Raw genomic sequence first — 19540 nt, forward strand, 5'->3', positions numbered from 1 at the left:
GGTGGTTTAGTAGATATGATGGGAAGCTTTATCCCACCCAGAGTTCTGAGGAGAGTCTCTTTTCTGAACCTGGCATTTGATTTGTGTGTTCATATGGTGTTGGGTAACTTCCCACTGAAATTGAGTGATACATCTTTTTGAAGCAAATGTCCGTTTTAGAGGAAGAATTTGTCTTAGCCACATAGCCACATGATTTGGCGATCCTTTGCCAGCCCATTTCAATAGCTAATGCCACTTGAACTGTACAAAAAAAGCACACAAGTGTAAAATGTACAGTGTATATGTTGGCCTTAATTATAATCACCTTTCAGAGATAGTTTGAAGAAAGAAGCAGGACTAATAATGTAAACACTTTCATTGACCCAGATTGCTAATTCTACATAAAAAAGTTATGGTAGAAAGATGTATCCAACAGTATGGTCTGGCTTACCTATTGTTGCAAACAGTGATTGATTTAACACAGTTTATTGAATAAATCACAATTGGTTCACACAATGTATTAAACCATAAACCATGGTTTTTAAAGGGCATTGGCTAATTTATATCAAATTGATAGTACTGAAATAATTTTGTACAGTTTTGGCATAACATGATTGATAAATCCAGCTCATGTGTGTCAAAAAGCTATAGATATAATGAATTGACATGCATAGATCAGGGGTGAAATCCAGCAGGTTCTGGAGAACTGGTAGTGGAAATTTTGAGTAGTTCAAAGAACCAGCAAATACCACCTCTGCCAGGCCCCAGAGTGGAGTGGGAATGGAGATTTTGTAATATCCTTCCCCCCAGGAGTGGGAAAGGAATGGGGATTTTACAGTATCTTTCCCCTGGAGCGGGGTGGAAATGGAGATTTTGCAGTATCCTTCCCCTGCACACCCACCAAGCCACACCCATAGAACTGGTAGTAAAAAAAATTGAATTTCACCACTGCAATAGATCATAAATTAGAATATGATGCAAATTATAAATTATTGTTACAAGTCCATTATTCCCACTACCCTGCATTAAAATATCAAGGAAGAGTTTCATGTTTTAATTCTATGGAACATTTATTTAAAAGTTTATCTGATTGGTTTTAGTGGACTTACTCTTTAGGATGCAGCCATAATTGCTCTATTATTTGTTTAGTCTTATTAACCCTGAAAACAACATCATCATTCTGCCTGATAGGATAATTTCTCCAGAGCTCCAGAGATTCACTCCATTCAATATATTGCTTCAGTTGATTGCAATAGAAAATTCAGGCTGGATAACACAAATTAAATGTTAATTTCTTTTAAACCCTTTTTAGTTTGCAACTGAGCACAACGTCTGGGTTAAATGCCCATTCAGTAATGGACAATTTCAAGGTAAAAATATTAATTGTAATGTAATTTTTTCTTACATTCAAAATGGATTGAAATGATTAACAATAATCAAAGCATATAGAAATAGTTTGATCAATACATAACATGCACATGATTTCTTTATGATGATCATTTAAACTTGAAGAGTTTTAAGCAGTGTGAGCATGTAGCTTTTGATGTATGATATTTTTGTGATAGAATGTTGTCTGGATTCCCATAAGGGAGGGAGTGCATTTCACAGGAGTAAGTTGTCAAGAGACAACACAGTTTAGTGTGGGAGAAAGAGTGAAGACAGCTCCTCCTAATAGTTCCCACAGTATATGTTTTATGATACAAATGTCCTTCTTGGCTTTGGAACATGACAATTTTTCATCGTATGTAGTGCGTATAATGTTTATTTCTTTAGAATAAATCAATCATTTACTAAGCTATAGGGATGCTCATTAAAGCACAACTTTTGACTTGTATGTCATCATTTATTAATTATACTAGCTTCTGGTTTTCATCATGTCCCAATAAAATTTCCATTCAGCATTTCCATCATCAAAACTGCAGTGAAATATTAAGTGCATTTCAATCAATCCAGTAAATTCCTAATTTTAATGAAAAGAAGTTTACTATGTGTTTATGAATCCCTTGATCCTCTCTGTCTTTATGAAGAAATATCCTTATAAAGGATATTCATAAGGATATTTATATGATGTCCTTATAAGGAAATCAGACAGGGCTCATCCATTGCTCACATAAGAAAGTAGAACGAGCAGTTAATTTAACTGATTTTTCAATAGATTGTTCCTCATATAAGGAATACTTTAATACAAATTACTTTTTATGATTAAAATTACAAACACAGATCAACTGGAAAGATAGAAATCATTTAATAGATACTTAAATCCTCATCTACTTCTCTGCTAATTCTGTATATTAAATAGTTGAAGGAGATATCCAGAAACTGCAGGCAAGTGTCATCCACCAAAGTTCATCTGATCTACGTGACATCAGAGTTATTTGTAAAAGGCTGATTCACATACATCTCCGTTCCATAAGTTCCCTCCAAAGACCAATTATGATCCAGTTTTTCATTCTAATGGAAATCATCTGTATATTGACTATTTCAAACTGATGCTAATTGTCTATTAGTCATTCAGGTCAAGCTGGAATCTGCAACTTAGGCAGGTTTAGATTAATATTTTCCAGGAACTCCTTATTCTTTCACATGTTCAGTATATTCAAATATGAATATAAATTACTTATTAAGAACTTAATCTGGGATGGCACTTTAAAGTTCATGAAAGCATAACATCCCTGCTACAAACTTTGTAGATATCCAGCCCAGGGCTAGTATTTGTTGGAAACTTTGTTTAAAACTGGAGGTTTTCCAGTTTTATTCTGATTGTTTGATTGTTTAGTATGCTCCAGAAGGAATGAACTTTGATATATATTTTCCCAATAGCTTTCTTAGAATCACATGGCTAGTTTACAGAATACAGAATAGCAGAGTTAGAAGGGACTTTGGAGGTCTTCTAGTCCAATCCCCTACTCAAGCAGGAGACCCTATACCAGTGATGGCTAACCTTTTCATTGCTGTGTTGAAAGCATGTGCGCACGTACCCATAATGTAGTGCATGCGCAAACCCCCTGTACACCTTGCCCCCGTGCATGTGTGTGTGAGACCCCTGTGCATTTGCACACAGCCCCCCACCCATGCACACGCAACCTCACACATGTGCACAAAAAACCTTGCACAGGCCCCTCATGTATGCATGAACCCTGTGCTCCCCCACCCCTGCGCATGCGTGACAGAGACCCAAAAACCAGCTGCCCAGTGGGAGGCACATGCATATGCACAGTGGAGCTGAGCTGGAGTGATGGCTTGTGTGTACGCAGAGTGGGCTCTGTTTGCCATCACGGCCCTATACCATTTCAAACAAGTAGCTATGCAATCTCTTCTTAAAAACATCTAGTGATGGAGTACCCACAACTTCTGAATGCAAGCCATTTTCACTGTTTGGAAGTTTCTCGTTAGTTCTAGGTTGCTTCTCTCCTTGATTAATTTCCATCTAGTGTTTGTTGTCCTGCCTTCTGGTGCTTTGGAAAATAGATTGATCTTCTTTGTAGCAGCCCTTTAAATATTGGAACACTGCTACCATGTCTCCCCAAGTCCTCCTTTTCTCTAGACTAACCATACCCAATGCCAACAGGTTTGAATTAAATTGAATTGATGAAAGCAGAGAGGCTTGAATGCAAATTTTAGAAGTAGAAATAAGACTCATGGAAGGGAGGATGCCTTGGAGCTCAGTTCAAAATCACTTCATGGAATATGATTCCACCATAATACTATAAAAATGTAAAAATATTATGAGTGCATGAAACATTTTTCAAAAAGAATGCTTGCCGTAGTGTTATGAGAATGCCTTTTATTATTATTTGTAAGCATCAGGATGGAATAAACATCCAGTGTGGTGTAGAAGTTGGTGACTTAGATTAGATCAAGGAGACCCAGGTAACAGGTTCAACTTGAAATTCAGTGGATGATCTGGTCCGATCACCATTTCTAAGCCCAATCAATCATTATAATAATAAGGTATGTTAACTGAAATATTAATCCAGTTAGGATTACATACCAGTTTGATGGGTTTCTTTCTGTTTTCAGCTTGGAAAATGCGACTTGCTGTGATGGAACAACAAATACAAGTTTCTTTCACATCACATTTTGAAGCAGAGTTTTCAGTAGTTGTATGTAACAGAACCAACTTGCATTTATGCAACTCTACTGGAAGCCTCAAAGTCCTTTCATTGGTTAGTGCAACTTTTTATGTTTCAAAGGTGCTTAAGCAAATCCAGCATGGCAAGATGCCTGCCAAATTCATCTCAGCTAAAAACACTAAGAGGTATGCAATACATGAGAAACATCTATGTTAGAAAGAACTATATATCTATATAGGGACACGATGGCTCAGTGCCTAAGACACTGAGCTTGTCAATCAGAAAGGTGGGCAGTTTGGCCGTTCGAATCCCTCGTGCTGCGTAACGGAGTGAGCTCCCGTTACTTGCCCCAGCTTCTGCCAACCTTGCAGTTCGAAAGCATGTAAAAATGCAAGTAGAAAAATAGGAACCGTCTTTGGTAGGAAGGTAACAGTGTTTTGTGCACCTTCGCTGTTTAGTCATGCTGGCCACATGACCATGGAGACATCTTCAGACAGCGCTGGCTCTTCAGCTTTGAAACAGAGATGAGCACTGCCCCTAGAGTCAGGAACAACTAGCACATATGTGCAAAGGGAACCTTTACCTTTACCTTATATATCTATATATATACTTACTATGCTCACAGTTATTTACACCTATGAACATAAGTTCTTATACTCTGGTGTCTCTTCAGATCATATAAATCTTTCACCTTTTAAAGTTCTTAATGCTGCAATATATTTAAATCATGGAGAACAACTATATGCAGCTGAGCTGTAGCTATGATGGAATGTAGTGAGGAGGTAGATTCCCAGGAGGGAGCACATAAGTGGAACAAGCAACACAGCCCCTCCCTAATAGTTCACAGAATATATTGTGGATGCAGGTGGTAGAGCTGTCAGTCTGGCAAGACTGTATGTGTCTTTAAGTGTGAAACAACAAACACTCAGCTCAGAAGAATCACCACATGTCATGGTCTGGGGCCTGTCAGGCAAGGAATTTATTCTAAAAGTAGACATATTTTTTTTAAAAAATCCTGAAATGTTCTTTAGAGCTATGCTGGGCAATGATGATTTAAAGACAAAGTTCCCATGCTGACTTTTACATGGCCCATCCTTCCTAATTTTCTCATAGTAATTTCACAGTCAGCAATTGTAGCTGACCTAAAAACTTATTTCTTCATAGAATTAAGAGGATTTTATTTTTTAGAAACACCCCCTATTTTTCTTTCATATTTTCATATTTTTCTTCCAGAGATTACTACACTTGAATTTTCAGTATATAAAATATTATTGCATAATGTTTAAAATGAAACATTTATTAAAGGAATGGCTGCCAAACTCTTACATCCAGACTGATTTGAATAAATTTGAAATCCACTACTAGCTTTTATACCAGATTGTATTATTTTTAGGGGTGGGGGGTTCAACATAATTGTAAGCAATGACGTGCAGTGAGATTTATGGCTGGTGAGGCAGTCCTCTCCCCCGACACCCCACAGTCTAAAGTGCTTTCTTTCGCCTGCCCGCCTAAGCTCTGACATGATATCCCGACATCCCACTGTCTAAAGCACTTTCTTTCTTTCGCCCGCCTGACCTCTGACAGGCGGGTGAAAAAAGTGACTTTCGCCGGCCTGTGCTGGCGGGCTGCCGCTTTCTTTCACCTGCCTGTGTCCGCGGCAGCCCGCCAGCAGAGGCGGGTCTTTTGCCTGCCTCTGCTGGCGGGCTGCTGCGGACACAGGCGGACGAAAGAAAGTCTCTGAGCTGGCGGGCTGCCCTCCCTTCCTCTCCTATCCCCTTCCCTCTCTTCCCTCAAACAAACTCACTCTCAAATTGACAGAGAGTTTGTTTGAGTGAAGAAACAAACAAACAAACAAACAAACAAACAAACAAACAAACAAACACCCCCACAAAGTTGTACCAGGAGGATTAAGTTTGAATTCCTCCCCCTCCCTCTGACCCTCACGTAGACGTACCTTTTCTTTTCCAGCTGTTTCACAGAGGATTTCAACTCTGCTCTTGCTTGCCATCATGAAAATGTAAAAATGTAAAAGGAAAAAGGCAAGAGGTCAGGCTGGGTTAGCTGCTGCCAGAGTCCCCAATGGATGACTCTGCTTAACTGTTTAAAAAAGCCTCTAAAAACGCCCTCTACAGGAGGAGGCGAGAGAACCACGTGCCTCATCTACATAAGGAATTTTTCGGCTTTTAGCCCTTGCTTAACTCTGCTCGAGTGGTCATAAAGTCAGACTAGATGAGGCACGTGGTTCTCCTGCCTCCTCCTGTAGAGGGCGCTTTTTAGAGGCTTTTTTAAACAGTTAAGCACCAAGAAGAGTCATCCACTGTGACTCTGGCAGCAACTAACTCAGCCTTCTTCCTTTTACATTTTTTTTTTTGCATGATGACAGTGGTGAGGCTTTGCCTCCCCTGCCTCCCCTGACTGCATGTCCCTGATTGTAAGTCAATAGTCTCTTTTTGGCAATATGTAGAGTATTTTCTCTCTGTGTCTCTCTGTCTCTCTCCCTCCCTCCCTCTCCTCATTTCACATTTGGGAAATCAATGTATCTACTGACTGGCATCTATGTTCCCTATGATATCAACAAATGGCAATTTCAGAAACTCCAAGATGATATCCAGGGTTTGAGAAAATAGGACACATTTTCCCATGTATTCCCAAATGTTAAACCAATTAACAAGCACCTTCAGATGAGTACCATAGCATAGCAAACTTAATGAACATGTCAGAAACAGAGAAATCATTATGTTTAAAGCTACTATGTTTGTGAAACCGCAGAATGAGTGACAGGCAACTGATCAAAAAGATTATATGGCTTTATTTTCTTGAAGGAACTTGGTTTTGACTTGTATTTTCCAGGATGGATTAAGTTTACCATCTGTCAACATTTCAGAGAAACCATGTGGCCCAGATGTCTGCATTAAGGTATATCTTTTGATATTAAGCTTTCTTATGGATCTGCATGCAATTAATAACTAAAAGTATGTGTGTGTGTGAGTAACACATAAAAGATAAAATCACAACATCTTACCTTAAACTACAATGACATTAACAATCTGGGAAATGATTCAACATTTTAAATTACGCAAAGCAGCTGTCTCCGGCTGACAGAGATAATATTTTCAAAGTTTTCTCAGAGGATGATCTGGATTCAGTCCCTGCTTTGTTTAGAAGTAATTTCCCCAAGATGTAGAGAAATCAGAGCCCAGGTGGTGGCCAAACGCATCAGCTGCCATTAAAAGTGAGCAGTAGGAGCAGCGCCATAGCTGGGCAGGATGGGAAAAGCTTTCGTACCATGAGGAGCATGAACTGAGGGCAATCATAGCATAAGTAGCAGCAAACCCAGCAGCAAATCAGTGTCATGCATTTTTTTAATGGCCAACTGAGGCCAAAAGCATGCACATAAAGCAGTAATAGTAAACACAGCTCTATAAATCAACCAGCTAAATGCAAACATTAGGAGCAGTAATTTACTTTGCAGGCAGTAAATGGCACAAAGAGTTGGACAGTCCTCTTTCTTCCTCCTACTTTTAGGTTTGGGGTGTATATAATCTGCTGGCCAAAGCATCCATATTGTCAGTGTGTATTTTGCTCATCCTGCACAATCTAGCACCATTATCCTTGGGTGTGTATAAATAGGGATCCTGAAAGTGGAGTCACTCAAATGCCTTTTCATTTGCTAAACTTTGATATTTTCATTTTTTTGTCATTTTTCTGTTCCACTAAGAGCACCAAGTGATCTTCTGATATGGTATTTTGCTTCAAAGTATTTTTATAAGTTCGGGTTTATTATTTCTTTGCAGCTTTCATTGTCGCAAGTAAAAAAAAAGCAGAGAGTTATTGCTGAGTGCAGTGAACTTCAAAGAACTTTTGCAGCTTCCACATGGTTGATTATCTTTCTTTAAAAAAAAACAATGACAGATTTCAGCAGTTATCTGAATGAGAATAATTGCCCTGGAAGTGGGTTTGATAAACCTCTTGTTTGATCAGAAGTTCTCCACACAGTTCCTCATCAATTGTGAACATAAAGTCTTCACAATAAATTTGCTACCAGCTAGTGTGATTATCTGGATTGTTGCAGTGCAGAAATGGAGTAGCCTTTGAGCCAGTCACTCTTTCTTAGCCCTTGGAAGAAGGCAAGGGCAGGATACTCTTGAAAATGCTGCCAAGAAAACTTCATGGACAGTCACTGACAGTCAGGAATGACATGAAGACTTAAAATATACTGTATATACCCAATGAGAAGATATTCTTTCTATGCAGTCTCAACCATGGTAGTTTGGAATGAGACATGAAAATCCACATATCTTTAAGCTGCCAAGGTTGAGAAATAGTATTCTAGAAACTGTGCTGGCCAACCTGAACCCATTTGAAATCATCCCTATGATAACACTTCAAGAGTGGTTACCTATTCAGGCTTACCAAATGCTGTTCTTTTTAATAAAGGAGAATATTTGTAGTTCAGGGTTGAAATAAGGGGTCCTTGGTGCTCTGTGAGGTTGATTATTTTGTTGCAGATTTTTCATAACCCAAACTAAAAAACATTTTTTAAAAAATTGTACTTCATCTATATGCTACCCCCCCCCCCCCCGAGAATATATGTACTTGGATTTTATTGCATGCTGTCTCTCATGATTATTCAGGAACATATTTTTTTTCCTTTTCTTTTCTAAACAAGGGATGGAGGACGGATGTGGAGTATTCTGTTTCTTCATATGTCTGTGATTTACCCTGCAGTAAGTTTCAATAGAAAAAAAGCTATTGCATATGAGATAAGGCAAAATATCTAAGGGCTCCTAACAGAAGTCATTTGGGAAGCTAGCACACTACTACCCAACTTTGGCAATTTTAAGATGTGTGGACATCTACTCTCAGAATTCCCCGTCCCCAAGGCTGGTTGAAGAATTCTAGGAATTAAAGTCCACACATCTTAAAGTGACCAAGTCTGGAGAGTTAGAGTTCTCAACCTGTTGTGGTGGGCAGCTGATGTATTTTGGGCTTTGTCAAGACTATTTGCCTCTTGAATATGAAGGGTTGTTCTGAGGACCCCATGAAGATGTCTCAATGAAGTGAAAACCTTTAATAAATACATATGGGCTATTGTGATTGCCATCCTAGTGATGACTGCAAGAAGATACTATGCAGCTACCAAGTTTACAGTAATGATGGCCATATGAGGACAATGTAAGAGAAGATATTGACTTAACAAATAAAACCTCCAGAGATCTAGATAAAATCTGACTGTGAATGTGATGGCAGGCTAAAGATGAGAACCAGTTTGGTGGAGTGGTTAAGGCATCAGGCTAGGATACCTTGAGTTCTAGTCCCACTTTAGACATAAAGCCAAATGTGTGACTTTGAGCCGGTCATTCTCTCAGCCCTAAGAAAGAAGCAATGGCAAGCCAGTTCTGAAATTTGGCCAGGAAAAATACAGTCCTCAGTAGTCAATGCTGACTCAAAGATACAAATAAATAAATAAATAAATAAATAAATAAATAAATAAAATCTAAGGGTTCTCAAGACGATTATCTATGAGATTTAGAGATGTACAGTGTTTGCCTTGAAAATAGCCTGTGGTGAACTACAATATGTAGCCTGTGGTCAGGAAATGACTACAGGAAATACTTTATAGCATTTTATATTACGTCATAAAATGCCTAATTTTATGTTATAAAATGTTTTATAAAAATTACCAAATTTCGGTTCCATGGGAGTCAAGGCTCCTGTATTTTAGATGCCCTCGGTTAAGTTAGTCCATTTATGATACCTTATTTCAAAAATTCATTTTGCACAGTTAAAGGTTATAGACAAGGAAGAATTGTAATAGTATGTAGATGAAGCACAGTGCTTATTGATTTGTCATTGTTCAACGAATTGTACTGAGGGCAAAAGATACAACAGCATTTTGAGAGCATGATACTCTGTTTGGTCAAGGACAGTGGTGGGTTCCGGGTGGTACGACTTGGTACCAGTGGCAGCTGGGAGCTGCAGCCACCGTACCAAAACCCTGGGGCGTCCGAGGTGGATGCATGGCCCCGTTGCAGTGTACTAATTGCGACGGCGATCCGGAATCCACCTCTGGTCCACGGATCATATTCTTATTCTATGTCCATTCTCGTTCTAATAGTTTAGGAAAGAAAGATTGTTTTGCATATTTTCAAAAAAAGAGAGGAATTGAAGCAAACAGATGATAAGAAATACAGATGCCAAAATATAGAATTCCTTGTTTGTATCTCATGTATTTCACCCTTTCTCCCACTCCCAACAATTGAAAATTGGGGAGTTTCACTACTTGAGTTTCCAGCAAACTGTCCACTGGGAGGTTTTCTATATTACTGGGTGACAGCAACACTCCTGTGATATTTAAAATGGATGTCAACATCCATTTTAACTTCCATTGGATCTTCCACTTTGCTATCTGAGCATTGTGGTTAATGGTAAATGGCCATGATGTTAATTCATGTTAACTGCAAATATTAGTTCGTTTACATGGGGCTTTTGCTGTGAAGCTTGTCTGTTTTTTCTTCTCAATGATTTGGCTTTAACTAGAACTATCAACATTTAATAAAAGAAAATAATAAGGCCCTACTTATTCTTAGATGAACATCTAAGATACTATTTTGTTTAATTCCAGACTCCTCTACTGGGACTCAAGAATATTATGAATATTCCTTAAGCATCCTCTCTCTCATATCATTTCTTGCCATATTTCTAATCATGTTGGCTCTCCTTGGACACAAACTTTTGTCAGGTACTGATTTATGCAGTGGAAAAGTCAACAATTTGGTTGTTACAATAGAACATTAGTTTTAATTCGTAGATTTTAATTAATCAACACTGGGTTAGAAGTTTATTAGAAGTACTAACACGCAATCAGCCAATGGCCTGTTATCTTAGCTTTGTATTTTCACAATAACATTCAAGGAAAATTTGAATAGGGAAAATGTACAAGTGTTTTTTTTTTTAAAAAATGATAGCTTTTACAATTTCATCATGTAAATTTTCCTTTGAATATTATACTGAATGCTCAGGGCATTTTTTTTTTACCCATTTGCAGAAGCTGATTACAATCGGAATTGTAAAGCACCCTTTGTTCTTATTGTTTTGCATTTGTGTGTGAAATCTACTTTTATATGAAATTTAATTGAGATCCAGTTACAGCAATAGTAAAATATTGCCACAAAGAGGAAATAGAAGGCAAGGATTGTGGGTACCCAATTTTCCAGTAATAAATTCATAATTAAATTATTTTAATTTAATTAACTTTTAATGTTGAATTTTGACATTTTTTGCTTCATATAAATTTTATATATAGTTTATGTTTTAATTTGCTTATACACCTCCCGGAGTCCCTTTGTGATAAAGATGAGCCATTTCCATATTTTTATAAATAAACAAACAACCAGAGACAATGTCTAAATTAGGGGTGTCAAACTGGCGGCCCGCTGGCTGGATGAATCATGCACAGGCCATGCCCACCCCAGCTCTGTGAAGGGAAAAACTGTCATGACATGTCACATAATGACAACATGATGCATTATTTTCTTTTTCCAAGAGGTACTGCATTCCCAAGCCAAATGTTTTCTATGAACGCTTTTGGGTATTATATGAAACCCAGAGACAAGAATTGCTAAGGCATTTTTAGATACGCAGTTCAGGTCATAGTTGGCGCTGCGGTTTTAAAAATGTGACAACTACCGTCAAAAATAAATGAAGTTAAAAATAAAATAAAATAAAAGCAAATTTTCTGGGGTGTGCCAAATATCCAGTATGTCCATAAGAAATTTTATATGTATTTTTTGACTTTTGGATTACAAGTTGAGTCCACCCCATGACTGCAATTACCTCTAAATCACTTTCAAGAGAAGAATCAACCTTTTCTTGCTTCAGCAATAAAAGTTAATATTTGTATGAAATCTCCGGTTTTGTTTACATAATAGATTGAGATTTTATACTTGACACTTACAGCAGGTCAATATTCTATAAATTCAGTCTTCACTAGTTTGGTACTTTCCAAGCAGTCTGAACTTCCCATAATCATTTCCTTACTGAAGTTGCCACATTTATTAGAAAATATAATGTTGGCTCTAGAATGCCAATGATAAACAGTGATAGTATTTGACTTCCCTTTCACATTTGAATGCATTAGTAGATATGTTAATATGTGCTGCTATAATTCCATTGATCCATATGTCTCCTAAAAAGCTAAATTTCTGTGTGTGGCTTTCCTGTACATCAGAGGTGGTATTCAGAAGGTTCTGACCAGTTCTGGAGAACCTGTAGCGGAAATTTTGAGTAGTTTGGAGAACCGGTAAATACCACCTCTGACTGGCCCCGCCCCCATCTATTCTCTGCCTCCCGAGTTCCAGCTGATTGGGAGGAAATGGGGATTTTGCAGTATCCTTCCCCTGCCATGCCCACCAAGCCACACCCACAGAACCGGTAGTAATTTTTTTTGAACCCCACCACTGCTGTACATGCTTTCCATTTCTGAGTAAGAGGTATACAAACAAAATCAACACGTGAGCCATTTTGTGTCCTCTTCAGGATACAATACATTTTGTGATACAACTCTCAAATTGTCTAAGTAAGACTTGTTCATTCAAATATCCAACTCTAAAAAGCCTTCCACTTACAGTTTCCTGGTGGATTTCTATATCTGATGGTTATTTGGGAAATTAAAAAGTCATAATATGAACTTATTGACCGATTCACACATACATCATATTGTCATGCTTCCCATAAGTTACTTAGTGATTAATTGATCATGTAACCTGTACTGAATTGCAATGTTCAGACTTAAAAAAAAAACCAATATTGTTTATGAAACTACTGTATAAGCAGTAGTAAATAATCTGGTTTATATAATTTGATCTTAATACTGATATTACAGTAATTGGTCAAAATGGAATGATGACATCCCTTTAATTGTGTTATATAAAGGATGCTTTTGGACAATACTATAGGCCAAAGTTATAGGGACACGGTGGCTCAGTGGCTAAGACACTGAGCTTATCGATCAGAAAGGTTAGCAGTTCAGCAGTTTGAATCCCTAGAGCTGCGTAAAGGAGTGAGGTCCTGTTACTTGTCCCAGCTTCTGCCAACCTAGCAGTTTAAAAGCATGTAAAAATGCAAGTAGAAAAATAGGGACCACCCTTGGTGGGAAGGTAACAGCGTTCCGTGTGCCTTCAGCATTTTAGTCATGCCGGCCACATGACCACGGAGATGTCTTTGATCAGCCCTGAGTCTTTGGCTTTGAAATGGAAATGAGCACCACCCCCTAGAGTCGGGAAGCACATATGTGCGAGGGGATCCTTTATCTTTACCTTTATAGGCCAAATAAAATGTATTTGGGAATTCTAGTAGGGTGTCTCAATGAGTGCAAGGAACTCAATGAGACATGGAGACCTTTTTTGGTTCTGATCAATCTCTCAGCCAGCCCAGCTGATTTTTAATACTGATTTTCTTAATTAAAAATTGTGGAATTGTGGAACTCCAATGCTGCAATGCCTTTTGCTGCCTTTGGAATCTTATGGAATTTCCCAGGTGTGCTTTAAATAGATAACATAAGGTTTCTTTGAAAATAAAAAAGATGACCACCTGCAAATGAGGTGTGTCCGTCTTCTCAGAAAAAGAACAATGGCTGGCCGTAGTAGCCAAGAGCTTTCTGTGGAATGGCCAGTTAGAATGGAGTAGCAGGTAACCTCCATGCTTTGGGAATGATATGCTTTCCCACAGTCATTTTAGAATTTAAACGCTCATAGCATGTTCTCATTTAATATGTTCAACATGTTTCAGATAGATCATCAGTTTCCCAATGGAGATCCTAGTTCTAACGTAATCCAGTGCCATCACCATACATGCTCAGAGAAGCTTGCAAAAGTTGAATGGTTGGTGGCCAGGTGAATCAAGGACAACATGAACTCACTAGGGCAGTGATGGCAGACCTTTTCAGCACTGAGTGCCAAAAAGGGAGCATACATGCACACTCATCAAGGATGTGCCCTGGAAGAGAACCTGCCAAGTGGGCATGCACACAGTGGGAAATGAACTTCTGGCTTCCAGCATGTGCATGTGCACTGGCCACAGTGGTGGGTTACAGGTGGTATGTCCCGGTACAGGTGTACTGGTGCCTGTTGGGAGCACCGGATACCATTCTGGTACAGTGCTCTGGAGAGCCCACCCGCTTGCCTGACCTCCTTACTTATATTTGAGCTCTTCGGCGCTTCTGCGCACAAAGCATATGACACCTGCATGACGCTCTGCTGAGCAGCTGGAGTGTCGCAGAGGCATCACAGGGGTAAGGACGCATGCACACATGCATGTGGGGGATGCCGAGCCCCCTTGCACTGTACCATTTGCACCAGGATCTAGAACCCACCACTGACTGGCCAGCTTGTCTTCTGGTTATTGGCGTGCATGCTCATGTGGCAATCATTTGACTGGCGTGCATGCGCACAATAGAAATCAAAAGACCAGATCTCCTAGTTTCCGGCGCTGTGGCACTGGCAAGAAACAGCTGATCATCGCATGGGCATGGAAGTCAGAAACCCAGAAGAGGAACAGGCAATGCCACATGTGCCAGACAACATGGCTCTGTGTGCCACTTAGGGTACATGTGTCATACGTTCACCATCATGGCACTAGGATGTTGAGATTAAGGGAAAAACTCATCCACTTGCCACTATATAGCCAAAAAACCCATTGGAATAGAGCCACGTACATTGCCAAGAATTCATAGAAGAAAGACTATCCAAGTGATGAACTGGGGTCTTGAAGCCGTTAGGGACTGGATGAGGGCTAACAAGCTTGTACTCAACCCGGAGAAGACCGAGTGGCTGTTGTGTTTCCCTCCCAATAATTTGGCTAGTGCTCCATCACTCAGGCTGGGGGGTCAAATTTTATACCCCTCAGACAGGGTTCGCAACTTGGGAGTCCTCCTGGATCCACAGCTGACCTTCGACCACCATCTGACAGCTGTGACCAGGGGGGCATTTGCCCAGGTTCGCCTGGTGCGCCAGTTGCAACCCTACCTGAACCGGGAGGCTCTCACAACAGTCACTCGGGCCCTTGTGACCTCTAGGCTGGAATACTGCAATGTGCTCTACATGGGGCTGCCCTTGAAGAGCATCCGGCGACTTCAGCTAGTCCAGAATGCGGCCGCGCGAGCGATCGTGGGTGCACCTCGGTTCGCCCACATAACACCTATCCTCCGCGAGCTGCGCTGGCTACCTGTTGATCTCCGGGTGCGCTTCAAGGTGCTACTTACCACCCATAAAGCCCTCCATGGTAGTGGATCTGCGTACTTGAGAGACCGCCTCCTGCCAATTACCTCCTTGCGACTGATTAGATCGCACAGATTAGGCCTCCTCCGAGTCCCATCTGCCAGTCAGTGTCGACTGGCAACTACACGGAGGAGAGCCTTTTCAGTAGTAGCTCCGACCCTTTGGAACGATCTCCCTGTGGAGATTCGTACCCTCACCACCGTCCAAACCTTCCGCACAGCCCTCAAGACCTGGCTATCCTGCCAGGCCTGGGGATAAAAGTCACAATCCGTCCCCACCCGAATGATGAATGGTGTGTACTATTTTTTATTTATGTATTGTTCTATGTTTTATTGTCTTGTACTCCCCTCCCTATATATTGTAAGCCACCCTGAGTCCCCTCAGGGAAAAGGGCGGCCTATAAATAATAATAAAACCTAAAACCTAAAACCTAAGTGATATAAAGAGCCACATCAGTAAAGAACAGTATTAACTAATAACATCTTTTCTCAGTTAACTCTAGGAAGACTCATGAAGAGAAAAGTGTTTTACACATGATAACACACAGGTAAGCATGTGTTTTTATATAGATGTTTGACATTCTAAAGAATCTTCACTCTAAAATGCAAGTAATTATTTTACAGTCAGTCTGCCCTAAATTTTAAAATTGGGGATGAATCTTAGGTTTTTTAAAATATAAATGAAAATAAAAGGTACTGAATTGTAGCTAATATATGAATATATGAATATAACTAAAAAATGACATTCCACAGCTAAGATGCATATTTTTACAAATACATATATAAAGGTCTAATATTGATAGAAGAAATGTTCTTCTGTTAGAATTACACTAAAATTACAATTATCTTTATGTGAAATAATTTAAAACTTCTATTTACTTTTAGGTAACACAGTTCTGGAGAAAGATATGAAGTATATACCTCACGCTTCTACCTTGGTAAAATATCATGTAAAGAAACTGTGTACTTGGGTTGAGGTCATTTAAGTTGATTTAGGACATAAATAATTGATAATTTAAATAAATTCAAAGTTTGTCATTTATTATTTAAATTCAGAAGGCCTAGGCTAATTTTAGTGATGTTTGGGAATGAGATGTAAATCCTCTCACTCTCTGAATTGATTGTTAAATCATCATTTATTACTCTACATCAGTGGTTCCCAACCATTTTTTGGCCATGCCCCACCTAAGCATTTTTAAAATCCTGACCCCCCCCCACATATAATTCTTACTTTACTCAAAAAGTGAACTCTACTCACATGGAGGAAGCCTAAAAGGCCATTAACTTGGTTTAAACAAGGTTCAATTGCCCCCATTAAAAATCAAATTGCCTCCCTGTGGGGCATGGCCCCCACTTTCAGAACCACTGTTCTAGATAATTGCTTGAACCTTTTACCTAGAAATGTCAACTAGAACTCTACCCTGATGCCTTAAACCATTGGACCAAACTAGTTATCTAGATACAAAGACTTAGATCATGACCCTTAATCTTTACATGACTTTCATGCATAATTGGTTGCCTATAATAATTTCAGTAAACTTTTGTTTTTCCAAAAATCTAACTAGTCACTCGGAGCCAAAAATGACTAGATGACATATAATTAAGTTTTGTATTTAAACTTATCTGCAAAAGCTAAAATTTGCTTCTGTTAGCAGATCTCAGCGGAGAAAAATAATAACTCAGTCCAGAATACTTAATAGTTTATACAATCTGATCATTTATTTCAGAGTATTTCCATATCAGAGAGTCATCATGTTTTATCATGTCATCCAACCATCCCTGTAGTGCTGTTTTACTAATAGAGATGGGTTTTATATGACCACAGTGATGGCTGGTGCTATAAGGTGCTATAAATTACTGTGTCTTGAAACATTTTCATCGGTATTTAATTGGTTTGAAATGGCAAGCAGTTGGAGAGCTCTTAAAGCAGCATAAAATATATTATGGAGAGGTCCAATTTGGCCACGTAAAAGGAATTAAAATCATCCTAGTTATATATATTTAGCATTAACTACAATTATGTACATTATTATTCGTCATTCTCAGTTTTTCATTAAGAGAATTGGTATTTCCATGGTTTCATCTGAATGCATTCACTATCTTGTTTGCCAATTTAGAAACATTTTATATACTGTACCTAGAAATTAGTGGTGGGTTGCAGGCAGTAAGCCCCGGAAAAAGGCGTACAGTGCCTGCTGGGAGCACCGGGTACCGTTCTGGTACAGTGCTCCGGAGGGCCCACCCGCCCACCTGTATTTGAGCTCTTCAGCACTTCCGCACATGCACATGGAGCATACAGTGCCTGTGTGCTGCTCTGCTCTGCTGAGCAGCTGGAGCATTGCGGAGGCATTGCGGAGGTAAGGACGCATGTGCGCGTGCATGTGAGAGACGCCAGGCCCTGTTGCACCATACTGGTTGCAACAGGATCCAGAACCCACCACTGCTAGAAATCCAGTAATTACAGGGAGAATGCATTAAGATCTTTCCTATTTCTTTTTGGGTGCTTTTGTTTTCATATACCATATTTTTCGTAGTGTAACACACACTTTTTCCCCTCAAAAAAGAGGATGAAAATCTGGGTGCGTCTTATACATGGAATACAGCATTTTTGGCCTACCGAAACCCCACCCCCTTTGCAAAAATGGGCATGCAGAGGGTTGGGAGACCTGCAGAGTGCAAAAACTTTTTTTTATTTTTTATTTTAAAAAATCAGTCTTATAGTCTGAAAAATACGGTATATTGAATGGGAGATAATGTAGATCTGACATATTTTGATATAGGGTGTTCCCATTTGGCAAATTCATAGAAAATGAATGCCCTTTTTATGAATACTCTCAGGATCAGTAGCTTCTACTCCTTCTGTGATAGAATATATTCAAACTGTTTTCTACTTACATATTTTTGCCTACATATTCCAATGAAAAATGATTCATTTCCTGCTTTGCAAGCTAAGAATTATTACCTATTGCTAATGATATAAATTACAACTATTCCAGCCTGCCAATATTTGCAGAACAAGCTCTTTATAGGAATATATGAGCCAGTAAAACAGATTGGCAGCCTTAGTGACTGATAGAAACGGGAATGCATAATAGCACTTTTCAAATTGCAGATATTTCAAGAGTCTTGTGTCTCATTTTCTTTTTTCCTCAGGATGAAATAGCACCATTTGTTTTATGTATGAAGAAAAGCAGATTGTTGTCACTTCCTCCATCTTAACAAGTAATTGAAAGATTTATCTACTGTAAATAGTTACGTGTATAAATAATCCTCATGTGTGCCAGACGTCTTCCTTGACTTCAGTAACATAGGAATAAATTTTTGTGAGGCAAATTCCTTACCCTGTGCCCTATTGGTTTATGGTTTAAGGTTTATTAAACTTGTATGCCGCCCTATTCCCAGAAGGGGAAGGGGGGTAACACAACGAAAGCAAAACAAGACAAGACAAACAATTACAAAAAACATATTAAAACTCCACAACAGGCGCACCAATTCGAGTGGTGCTGGGAACTCATCAGCCCCAGGCCTGCCGGAACAGCCAGGTCTTAACGGCTTTGCGGAAAAGCTATTGTCTCCCTTCCTGAAATAATTTGATAACAAAACATCTTTTTGAAGACAATTTGACTTTCTCCTGAATGGCGCCCTTTATATTTGTGGAACAAGCCATGCTCCTACCAACACAAGAGCAGGAATTGGAACCTGGACATTTCATACATAATTGACAGTTTTGTTCTCATCCTGTTGACCATGAAAATAAATCATGACAATAACACTATCAGTGTAATTCATGGCATTTTAAAGCACTATGGTATTATATAGGATGATTCTATGATAAAATATGCCCTGTAATGTTTTAGAAAAATCTCTATGGTTCTTTCATGTTTTATATATCTTTCCCTTTGAAGATCCTTCCATTCAGAATATTACTTTGTATCAAGAAAAATAAATATGTCAGGAAAATATGTAAGAGAATATATATATATATATATATATATATATATATATATATGTGTGTGTGTGTGTGTGTGTGTGTGTGTGTGTGTGTGTGTGCGCACGCGCGTGCGTGCACGTGTGCATACACGCACGTGCACACACACACACACACACACACACACACGCACACACATATATATAGGAATGCAGTGACTCAGTGGCTAAGATGCCGAGCTTGTCGATCAGGAAGGTTGGCAGTTCAGCAGTTCAAATCCTTAGT

General features: G+C 39.1%; 1 protein-coding gene across 4 annotated transcripts in view; it reads left to right on the top strand.

The window, feature by feature from the left end:
• LOC116511635 (putative interleukin-17 receptor E-like) overlaps positions 1–19335 on the top strand; it is a 63698-nt gene extending 44363 nt beyond the window's left edge. Inside the window, exons 12-19 of one of the 4 annotated variants that reach the window (XM_032221789.1) lie at positions 1292–1349; positions 4000–4145; positions 6903–6968; positions 8722–8779; positions 10678–10794; positions 15821–15875; positions 16213–16265; positions 18481–19335. In XM_032221789.1, the coding sequence (XP_032077680.1) occupies positions 1292–1349; positions 4000–4145; positions 6903–6968; positions 8722–8779; positions 10678–10794; positions 15821–15875; positions 16213–16216 (504 nt within the window). In that variant the 3' untranslated portion in view covers positions 16217–16265; positions 18481–19335. The remainder of the gene's footprint in view (positions 1–1291; positions 1350–3999; positions 4146–6902; positions 6969–8721; positions 8780–10677; positions 10795–15820; positions 15876–16212; positions 16266–18480) is intronic. The other 3 variants (XM_032221788.1, XM_032221792.1, XM_032221790.1) reach the window with 3 other exon arrangements.
• Positions 19336–19540: the final 205 nt, after the last annotated feature.

The sequence above is a fragment of the Thamnophis elegans genome, chromosome 7 (assembly GCF_009769535.1).
Source record: "Thamnophis elegans isolate rThaEle1 chromosome 7, rThaEle1.pri, whole genome shotgun sequence".
NCBI classification, from domain to species: domain Eukaryota; kingdom Metazoa; phylum Chordata; class Lepidosauria; order Squamata; family Colubridae; genus Thamnophis; species Thamnophis elegans.